This window comes from Entelurus aequoreus, linkage group LG15 (assembly GCF_033978785.1).
Source record: "Entelurus aequoreus isolate RoL-2023_Sb linkage group LG15, RoL_Eaeq_v1.1, whole genome shotgun sequence".
Lineage (NCBI taxonomy): Eukaryota > Metazoa > Chordata > Actinopteri > Syngnathiformes > Syngnathidae > Entelurus > Entelurus aequoreus.
The window spans coordinates 49,279,958-49,292,298 of NC_084745.1; the positions used below are offsets into that span (position 1 = coordinate 49,279,958).

At 39.3% G+C, this 12,341-nt stretch overlaps 1 protein-coding gene across 1 annotated transcript in view; it reads left to right on the forward strand.

Annotated features, from left to right (window-relative positions):
• Positions 1-894: 894 nt before the first annotated feature.
• The window catches only part of LOC133630230 (guanine nucleotide exchange factor VAV3-like), a 277,047-nt gene continuing 265,600 nt past the window's right edge, over positions 895-12,341 (forward strand). The window contains exon 1 of the mRNA XM_062021697.1: positions 895-1,226. Coding sequence (XP_061877681.1) covers positions 1,020-1,226 — 207 coding nt within the window. The 5' untranslated portion in view covers positions 895-1,019. The remainder of the gene's footprint in view (positions 1,227-12,341) is intronic.

A 12,341-nucleotide genomic window follows, 5' to 3' on the forward strand; every position in this document is an offset into this window, starting at 1 on the left:
AATGGATTAGATTTATATAGCGCTTTTCTAGACACTCAAAGCGCTTCACAGAGAAGTGAGAACCCATCATTCATATTTACAACTCATTCATTCATCATTCATTCTCCGGTGTGAGCGGCACCGGGGGCAAGGGTGAAGTGTCCTGCCCAAGGACACAACGGCAGCGATTTTGGATGGTAAGAGGCGGGGAGCGAACCTGCAACCCTCAGGTTTCTGACACGGTTGCTCTACCCACTACGCCATACCGCCCCTATATATACACATACACGCGCATATATACACATGCATGTATACACAGTATATATATACATACATATACACGCTCACGTATAAACACACACACACACACACACACACACACACACACACACACACCACACACACACACACACACACACACACACACACACACACACACACACACACACACACACACACACACACACACACACACACACACACACACACACACACACACACACACACACACACACACACACACACGTGTGTGAATTAGATCAAATGGGCATTTAAATGGTTAAATAAATTAAAAAACATGTTATTCTTACAAGTTGATTGAGAGATTTGAGCATATCAAGTCGAAACAAGCATGCATCCAAACACACTTAACTCCCAGAGGACTTGTTCGTCCTTTAGCTACTCTATGCCTATTCAACTAAATCATTCCCAGAGTGTTAGTTGGTGTAAGAAGATAAGTATAATGCTGTAATGTTGTGTGCCTGCAACAGAATGGTGCCTTGTTAAGCGGAAGAAGTGGACGAGGGGGCGGGCAGAGCGAGTAGGAGGGGAGAGAGAGAGAGAGAGAGGGAGAGAGAGAGAAAGAGAGAGAGAGAGACTCCATCCAGTCATGCAAGCCCACAAGGCTGCCATCCTCACACCGACTCTATCCGCCCGTCCTCCCGCTCCCCTCTCACCATGGACGGGCTTTAAGGAGCACCGTCCCAGCTCGCCACAGAAATCCGGAATCCGAACTACCGCCGACTCGACGCAGAGGAGTAATGATGGAATATTGGCGGCAATGCGCGCTGTGGCTGATCCACTGCAAGGTGCTTCCAGCCAACCACCGGGTGACGTGGGAGACCGCGCAGGTATTCGACCTGGCCCAGACCCTCCGGGATGGAGTCCTCCTCTGTCATCTGCTCAACAACCTCCAGCCGCACTCCATCAACCTCAAGGAGATCAACCTGCGACCTCAAATGTCACAGGTAAGGCGTCTCGCTTCACCCGCCAGACTTCCTTCAAAATGTCGCCACTTCAGAGGTTCCCTACCGCTGCAAAAAACTGCCATAATGTAGCACAAAATGTCAGGAAATAACGCCGAACTAGTCGATATTTTACACCTTGGCTCACTACACATGCGCCGAACACTGCACAGAACCCCTAAAACCACGTTCGACTTGTGCGTGTATCCCACGACCCACGCGTTATTAAGTAATAAGAAGGCAAACTTAAAATTCGGTCTCAAGTGAAGGGAATTTGGTATATTGCACCTGTACTGGCCGACAGTGGAAAAAGTCAATTTGGTTTGTTGTGTTTTTGCTCAACAGTTGTGTCAAAAATAGACTATATAGATCAGAGCTGGGTGAATATTTTGAATCGGGGGCCACATTGAGAGAAAAAAAGGGGTCTGGGGGGCCAATGTGTATGTGTTTATAAATTATATATACACATTTAGCTGTAAAAATCTGTGTTTGGGTCCCTTTTTTTCCCAGGAACACTAATACCAAAAGTCACAATGTCCGATAAAGTTCTTAAAAAGTTATGACGGACCACCTCAAAAAAACGAAATTGAATTTTACAGTTTTTTACTGAATGAGACACCCAAAATGTACATGAAATTAAAGAAAGTGGGATTTACAATATTAACTACGAACCATAAAACACTGAATATTAACAACATATGAACATCAGACCAGCTCCTTTATAGAAATCTTTTACAATCAAGCAAAACACAACAACAATGTAACCAAAATGTGTACAAAACATAGATGTAGAATTCGGCACGAAACAAACCACCATAACTTTGGTTGATATTTGTTAACGCGTTGCCCACCTTTGCTGACGACGTAGCTAAGTCAGGAAATAACGCTGTACTAATCCATATTTTACACCTTGGCTCACTACACATGTGCCGAACACTGCACAGAACCCCTAAAACCATGTTCGACTTGTGCGTGTATCGCACGACCCACACGTTATTAAGTAATAAAAAGGCAAACTTAAAATTCGGTCATAAGTGAAGCCAATTTGGTATATTGCACCTGTACTGGCCGACAGTGGAAAAAGTAAATTCAGTTTGTTGTGTTTTTGCTCAACAGTTGTGTCAAAAAATAGACAATATAGATCAGAGCTGGGCGAATATTTTGACTCGGGGGCCACATTGAGAGAAAATATCTGTCTGGGGGGCCAATGTGTATGTGTATATAACTTATATATAGACATTTAGCTGTAACAATCTGTGTTTGGGTTCCTTTTTTTCCCAGGAACACTAATACCAAAAGTCACAATGTCCGATAGAGTTCTTCTTAAAAAGTTATGACAGACCACCTCAAAAAAACGAAATGGAATTTTACAGTTTTTTACTGAATGGGACACCCAAAATGTACATGAAAATGGGATTTACAATATTAACTACGAACCATAAAACACTGAATATTAACAACATATGAACATCAGACCAGCTCCTCCATAGACATCTTTTACAATCAAGTAAAACATAACAATATAACCAAAATGTGTACAAAAATAAATGTAGAATTCGGCACAAAACAAACCACCATTGAAAAGGCGATGTAAAGAAAATCTTAACTTTGGTTGACATTTGTTAACGCGCTGAACACGTAGCTAAGTCAGGAAATGACGCCGTTGTAGTCGATATTTTACACCTTAAAAGAGCGTGGACGGGACACTACGCATGCGCCGAACTTTGCACAGAACCCCTAAAACCACGTTCGACTTGTGCGTGTATCGTACGACCCACACGTTTTTAAGTAATAAGAAGGCAAACTTCAAATTCGGTCTCAAGTGAAGGGAATTTGGTATAGGCACCTGTACTGGCCGACAGTGGAAAAAGTCAATTCGGTTTGTTGTGTTTTTGCTCAACAGTTGTGTCAAAAAATAGACAATATTGATCAGAGCTGGGTGAATATTTTGACTGGGGGCCACATTAAGAGAACATGTGTGTCTGGGGGGCCAATGTGTATGTGTGTATAAATGATATATACACATTTAGCTGTAAAAATCTGTGTTTGGATCCCTTTTTTTCCCAGGAACACTAATACCAAAAGTCACAATGTCCGATAAAGTTCTTAAAAAGTTATGACAGACCACCTCCAAAAAACTAAATTGAATTTTACAGTTTTTTACTGAATGAAACACCCAAAATGTACATGAAAATAAAGAAAGTGGGATTTACAATATTAACTACGAACCATAAAACACTGAATATTAACAACATATGAACATCAGACCAGCTCCTCCATAGACATCTTTCACAATCAAGCAAAACACAACAACAACGTAACTAAAATGTGTAGAAAAATAAATGTAGAATTCGGCACAAAACAAACCACCATTGAAAAGGCGATGTAAAGCAAATCATAACTTTGGTTGACATTTGTTAACGTGCTGAACATGTAGCTAAGTCAGGAAATGACGCCATTGTAGTCGATATTTTACACCTTAAAAGAGCGTGGACGGGACACTACGCCTGCGCCGAACTTTGCATAGAACCCCTAAAACCACGTTCGACTTGTGCGTGTATCGTACAACCACGCGTTATTAAGTAATAAAAAGGCAAACTTAAAATTCGGTCATAAGTGAAGCCAATTTGGTATATTGCACCTGTACTGGCCGACAGTGAAAAAGTAAATTCAGTTTGTTGTGTTTTTGCTCAACAGTTGTGTCAAAAAATAAACAATATAGATCAGAGCTGGGCGAATATTTTGACTCGGGGGCCACATTGAGAGAAAATATCTGTCTGGGGGGCCAATGTGTATGTGTATATAACTTATATATAGACATTTAGCTGTAACAATCTGTGTTTGGGTTCCTTTTTTTCCCAGGAACACTAATACCAAAAGTCACAATGTCCGATAGAGTTCTTCTTAAAAAGTTATGACAGACCACCTCAAAAAAACGAAATGGAATTTTACAGTTTTTTACTGAATGGGACACCCAAAATGTACATGAAAATGGGATTTACAATATTAACTACGAACCATAAAACACTGAATATTAACAACATATGAACATCAGACCAGCTCCTCCATAGACATCTTTTACAATCAAGTAAAACATAACAATATAACCAAAATGTGTACAAAAATAAATGTAGAATTCGGCACAAAACAAACCACCATTGAAAAGGCGATGTAAAGAAAATCATAACTTTGGTTGACATTTGTTAACGCGCTGAACACGTAGCTAAGTCAGGAAATGACGCCATTGTAGTCGATATTTTACACCTTAAAAGAGCGTGGACGGGACACTACGCATGCGCCGAACTTTGCATAGAACCCCTAAAACCACGTTCGACTTGTGCGTGTATCGTACGACCCACGCGTTTTTAAGTAATAAGAAGGCAAACTTCAAATTCGGTCTCAGGTGAAGGGAATTTGGTATAGGCACCTGTACTGGCCGACAGTGGAAAAAGTCAATTCGGTTTGTTGTGTTTTTGCACAACAGTTGTGTCAAAAATAGACTACATAGATCAGAGCTGGGTGAATATTTTGACTCGGGGGCCACATTGAGAGAAAAAATGTGTCTGGGGGGCCAATGTGTATGTGTGTATAAATGATATATACACATTTAGCTGTAAAAATCTGTGTTTGGGTCCCTTTTTTTCCCAGGAACACTAATACCAAAAGTCACAATGTCCGATAAAGTTCTTAAAAAGTTATGACAGACCACCTCCAAAAAATTAATTGAATTTTACAGTTTTTTACTGAATGGGACACCCAAAATGTACATTAAAATAAAGAAAGTTGGGATTAACAATATTAACTACGAACCATAAAACACTGAATATTAACAACATATGAACATCAGACCAGCTCCTTTATAGACATATTTTACAATCAAGCAAAACATAACAACAATGTAACCAAAATGTGTACAAAAATAAATGTAGAATTCGGCACAAAACAAACCACCATTGAAAAGGCGATGTAAAGAAAATCAGAACTTTGGTTGACATTTGTTAACGCGCTGAACACGTAGCTAAGTCAGGAAATGACGCCATTGTAGTCGATATTTTACACCTTAAAAGAGCGTGGACGGGACACTACACCTGCGCCGAACTTTGCATAGAACCCCTAAAACCACGTTCGACTTGTGCGTGTATCGTACGACCCACGCGTTTTTAAGTAATAAGAAGGCAAACTTCAAATTCGGTCTCAAGTGAAGCGAATTTGGTATAGGCACCTGTACTGGCCGACAGTGGAAAAAGTCAAGTCGGTTTGTTGTGTTTTTGCACAACAGTTGTGTCAAAAATAGACTACATAGATCAGAGCTGGGTGAATATTTTGACTGTTTGCCACATTAAGAGAACATGTGTGTCTTGGGGGGCAATGTGTATGTGTGTATAAATGATATATACACATTTAGCTGTAAAAATCTGTGTTTGGGTCCCTTTTTTTTCCCAGGAACACTAATACCAAAAGTCACAATGTCCGATAAAGTTCTTAAAAAGTTATGACAGACCACCTCCAAAAAATTAATTTAATTTTACAGTTTTTTACTGAATGGGACACCCAAAATGTACATTAAAATAAAGAAAGTTGGGATTAACAATATTAACTACGAACCATAAAACACTGAATATTAACAACATATGAACATCAGACCAGCTCCTTTATAGACATCTTTGAATTTTTTCTTGGGAATTAATTCTTCCTTAATTTGTTACCAGATTCGCACCTTCTTTCTCTCGTATTACCACTCGCACCACAGCTAACTTTAGCCATGCTGCTACCTCTCTGCTCCACGAGGGCGTATACGTATGTGATGTATGTAAGAAGGAGAGCCTAGAAAGAGTGAGAAGAGCCTGTAGGGTAATGCCCGCAGCTAAAAGCACTTGCCAGAAGCTTGTGGATGGCTACCAAAAGTGCCTTATTACAGTGAAACATGTAAGCAAATATTAACATTGCTGTATGTATACTTTTGACCCAGCAGATTTGCTCACATTTTCAGTAGACCCATAATAAATTCATAAAAGAACCAAACTTCATGAATGTTTTTGGTGACCAACAAGTATGTGCTCCAATCACTCTATCACAAAAAAATAAGAGTTGTATAAATTATTGGAAACTCAAGACAGCCGTGACATTATGTTCTTTACAAGTGTATGTCAACTTTTGATCGCGACTGTACATACAAGTAAATATTAATACAATTATTTTGATACATTGTTTTATTTTCCTGCTGTGTCACATTATAAAATTTAAAGCAGTGTAGTATCACAGGGACAAAAAACAAACCCCATTGACTACCATTATAAATACAAGTTTTAGTCATTACACAATATAATCTTGCATTTTCTACTTTTAAGGCTTTCATTTTGGAGAACTAGAGTACACTTTGCAGTGTTTCCCAAACATTAATTTATTTGTGGCGGCCCGCCACGAAAGAATTACGTCCGCCACAAATAGATTATTATTATTATTATTATTATTTTTTTTTTTTAAATTTTGTAATTTTTTTTTTGTCCTGTCCAGCTTTTCAGGCAAATCCTATAGTTGGTGTAGATGCCCATATAGGCTGTTCATATTTACTTTACAAAGGATACTTCTCTTGTTGCCTTATTTGTATTTGACCACTACTGTTTTCTGTTTATTTGTTACTGACTGTGGCAGGACACCTCTGCCTCTGTTTCACTTTATGTTGCTGGTAAATAATATGGTTGTAGTAGTAGGCTAAAGTTAAATTATTTAGTATGCACTAATTAAAGGGGCAGAGCTTTAAGAGACATTTTAGCTTTTATATTTTATAAGATATATTTTTTGTAAGAACCACAATTAATATATTTCAGTGAATAACTTATTGTTCAAATCTGTATATAAATATGTACATAAAGTGTTGTAATTATATTGTAAAATGGATGGATGGATGGATGGATTGACGTTTAAAACAAAACTGTTATTATTAATTAGTAAATCAGATCATTGTAGTAAATTATGCAAATTACTTGATGATGTCATGGTGACCATGCCCATAGCCACGCCCCCACCGCCACAGGTATCTTGGCAGTTTATGGGAAACACTGCTTTGTCATATTTAACTGTTTGGAATGAGATGGGACAATTTTTTGCAACTGAGCTATATGGGCTCAAAAACAAACAATATAAAAGTTTGCCAATCATTTAATTTCCTTTGCATTAACTCTCAATGCAAAGTTTCTCTGCACTGTGAGGATTAGAGCCAAAGTTGGCGCTAATTAATGCCACTGTTAGATTCCCACGCATAGTCGATAGCGTTCTGGCCACATGGCTCCTGTTTGTCAAATACCATCTGCCTCATATGAGGACAGTGAGCCAGATTAATATTGAGTGCCGGGCTCAGTGACAGCACGCTTAACCCAGCAGGCACAGGACCTGAAAACAACGTTGACAGCAATTAGGTACTGACGTCGAGCAACTGCAACATACCATTGAAACAACATGCTTTTTGACAATGTTTAATCAATGTTGAGTTCTCACGTTGATTTGACCATTGAATTTGTGTCATTTACCAACCAATACAGTGTTTCCCGCACATTCATTTATTTGTGGCGGCACGCCACGAAAGAATTACGTCCGCCACAAATAGAATTTTTTTTTTTTTTGTCCTGTCCAGCTTCTCAGGCAAATCCTATAGTTGATGTAGATGCCCATATCGGCTGTTCAGATTTACTTTACAAAAGAGAAGTGTAGGATACTTCTCTTGTTGCCTTATTTGTATTTGACCACTGCTGTTTTCTGTTTATTTGTTACTGACTGTGGCAGGACACCTCTGCCTCTGTTTCACTTTATGTTGCTGGTAAATAATATGGTTGTAGTAGTAGGCTAAAGTTAAATTATTTAGTATGCACTAATTAAAGGGGCAGAGCTTTAAGAGACATTTTAGCTTTTATATTTTATAAGATATATTTTTTGTAAGAACCACAATTAATAAATATATTTAATATATTATATATATATATATATATATATATATATATATATATATATATATATATATATATATATATATATATATATATATATATATATTTCTTATTGTTCAAATCTGTATATAAATATGTACATAAAGTGTTGTAATTATATTGTAAAATGAATGGATGGATGGAATGTTTAAAACAAAACTGTTATTAATTAGTAATTATACATTTTTTGAGCCTTTTTAGAGAAAATCATAGCATTGTAGTAAATTATGCAAATTACTCGATGTTGTCACGGTGACCACGCCCATAGCCACGCCCCCACAGCCACAGGTATCTTGGCAGTTTATGGGAAACACTGCAATATTCTACAACACAAATACAACATTAAAACAACATGCTTTTTGACAACGTTTATTCAATGTTGGGTTCTGACGTTGATTTGACCATAGAACGTTGCAACAACATTGATGTTACTTTGATAATTGAATTTTGAACGTTGTAAAATATTGGTTGGGAAATGACCAAATTTCAATGGTCAAATCAACGTCACAACCTAACGTTGAATAAACGTTGTCAAAAAGCATGTTGTTTCAACGTATTTTTGTTGTCGAATATTGGTTGGGAAATGACCAAACATGCTTTTTGACGACGTTTATTCAATGTCAGGTTGTGACGTTGATTTGACCATTGAATTTTGGTCATTTCCCGACCAAAATTCTACAACACAAATACAACATTGAAACAACATGCTTTTTGACGTTTATTCAATGTTGGTTTCTGACATTTAATTTTGGTCATTTACCAGCCATTATTCTACAACACAAATACAACATTGAAACAACATACTTTTTGACAACGTTTAAACAATGTTGGGTTCTGACGTTGATGTGACCATTGAATGTTGGTCATTTCCCAACCAATATTCTACAACACTAATACGTTGAAACAACATGCTTTTTGGCAACGTTTATTCAATGTCAGGTTCTGACGTTGATTTGACCATTGAATTTTGGGCATTTCCCAACCAATATTCTACAACACAAATACAATGTTGAAATAACATGCTTTTTGACGTTTATTAAATGTTGGGTTCTGACATTGATTTGACCATTGAATTATGGTAATTTCCCAACCAATATTCTACAACCCAAATAAAATGTTGAAACAACATGCTTTTTGACAACCTTTAATCAATGTTGGGTTGTGACGTTGATTTGACCATTGAATTTTGGTCATTTCCCAACCAATATGTTACAACACAAATACAACATTGAAACAAAATGCTTTTTGACGTTTTTTCAATGTTGGGTTCTGACTTTGATTTGTCCATTTAATTTTGATCATTTCCAACCATTATTCTACAACACAAATACAACATTGAAACATGCTTTTTGACAACGTTTATTCAATGTCAGGTTCTGAAGTTGATTTGACCATTGAATTTTGGGCATTGCCCAACCAATATTCTACAACACAAATACAACGTTGAAACAACATGCTTTTTTACAACATTGATTCAATGTCAGGGTGTGACGTTTATTTGTCCATTTAATTTTGGTCATTTCCAACCAATATTGTACAACACCAATACAACGTTGAAACAACATGCTTTTTGACAACGTTTATTCAATGTTAGGTTGTGACGTTGATCTGACCATTGAAATTTGGTCATTTCCCAACCAATATGTTACAACACAAACACAACATTGAAACAACATGCTTTTTGACAACGTTTAAACAATGTTGGGTTCTGATGTTAGTTTGACCATTTTATTTTGGTCATTTCCCAACCATTATTCTACAACACAAATACAACATTGAAACAAAATGCTTTTTGACAACGCTTAATCAATGATGGGTTGTGACGTTGATTTGACCATTGAATTATGGTCATTTCCCAACCAATATTCTACAACACAAATAAAACGTTGAAACAATATGCTTTTTGACAACGTTTATTCAATGTTGGGTTGAGACGTAGATTTGACCATTGAAATTTGGTCATTTCCCATCCAATATTCTACAACACAAATACAACGTTGAAACAACATGCTTTTTGACAACGTTTAATCAATGTCAGGTTGTGACGTTGATATGACCATTGAAATTTGGTCATTTCCCCACCAATATTCTACAACACAAATACAACGTTGAAACAACATGCTTTTTGACGACGTTTAATCAATGTTGGGTTCTGACGTTGATTTGACCATTGAATTTTGTTCATTTCCCAACCAAAATTCGACACACAAACACGTCGAAACAACATACTTTTTGACGACATTGATTCAATGTCAGGTTGTGACGTTGATTTGACCTTTGAATGTTGGTCATTTCCCAACCAACAACGTGGATCCAACGTTAGACATCAACGTTGTCTCAATTTACAAATACAACTATTGTAGAACTTTGTTTCCAAGTCAGTTTTGAAGGGCATGTACGTATAATCAACGTTGTTTCAACGTCTTGTGCCTGCTGGGAAACATTTGCCTATTGAGTCTGCAGACCGGTTTCAGTTAGACTCTCACAGTAGCACACGTCAAAATAAGTGATCAAGTGGAAATATCAGTTGCATGAATGGAGAGTGGTATTAGGCCTATTTCCTGGAAAGACCACTCCAAACACAATGCCACAGTAGCTGCCGGGTCAATATAATATGCAGTTACTGGTCCCTCACAATCGAACCGGGCATCCGCTGCCCAGTGGACAATCTAAATAAGCATTGGCGATTTGTAATGGCATCAACAATGATGGAAACCAACCAGGGAAGGATCCTTTTACCCGGGTAAAACTTGATTGAGGCTGTAAAAGGAGAAGCTGAGCGGTTCACTTACTGTCAGCAGCTAATAGGAGACGTCAATAGGTCAGTGTTTGCTGTCCGTTGTGACATAATGACATTAAAAAAGTTGGCGTGCAGAGAAGGCTGGCAGACCGTGTTCATGCCCAGTGCCTGACCTGACGCCGATTGGGTTATTTATAGGCAGAGTTTGTTTTATGCATGGTTGACTGGCTTACTCGCAGGGCGTGTTGAGAGAAATTTGTTTTAGAACATAACTTAAAATGACACGGTGCATATATCAGACATCCTTTTTGGCCTGGATTGTCACGGCTCAGCTTATCCGATGCTGTGTACGACTGGAAGACTTTAGGGTTTTACTCTGGATGTTTCAATCACGGTTTTATGCTGCCATCCATCCACCTTCTTCCGCTTATCCGAGGTCGGGTCGCGGGGGCCGCAGCCTAAGCAGGGAAGCCCAGACTTCCCTCTCCCCAGCCACTTCGTCCAGCTCCTCCCGGGGGATCCCGAGGCGTTCCCAGGCCAGCCGGGAGAGATAGTCTTCCCAACGTGTCCTGGGTCTTCCCCGGACGTGCCCGAAACACCTCCCTAGGGAGGCGTTCGGGTGGCACCCTGACCAGATGCCCGAACCACCTCATCTGGCTCCTCTCGATGTGGAGGAGCAGCGGCTTTACTTTGAGCTCCTCCCGGATGACAGAGCTTCTCACCCTATCTCTAAGGGAGAGCCCCGCCACCCGGCGGAGGAAACTCATTTCGGCCGCTTGTACCCGTGATCTTGTCCTTTCGGTCATGACCCAAAGCTCATGACCATAGGTGAGGATGAGAATGTAGATCGACCGGTAAATTGAGAGCTTTGCCTTCCGGCTCAACTCCTTCTTCACCACAACGGATCGATACAGCGTCCGCATTACTGAAGACGCCGCACCGATCCGCCTGTCGATCTCACGATCCACTCTTCCCTCACTCGTGAACAAAACTCCGAGGTACTTGAACTCCTCTACTTGGGGCAAGATCTCCTCCCCAACCCGGATATGGCACTCCACCCTTTTCCGAGCGAGAACCATGGATTCGGACTTGGAGGTGCTGATTCCCATCCCAGTCGCTTCACACTCGGCTGCGACCCGATCCAGTGAGAGCTGAAGATCTTGGCCAGATGAAGCCATCAGGACCACATCATCTGCAAATAGCAGAAACCTAATCCTGCAGCCACCAAACCAGATACCCTCACCGCCATGACTGCGGCTAGAAATTCTGTCCATAAAAGTTATGAACAGAATCGGTGACAAAGGGCAGCCTTGGCGGAGTCCAACCCTCACTGGAAACGTGTCCGACTTACTGCCGGCAATGCGGACCAAGCTCTGACACTGATCATACAGGGAGCGG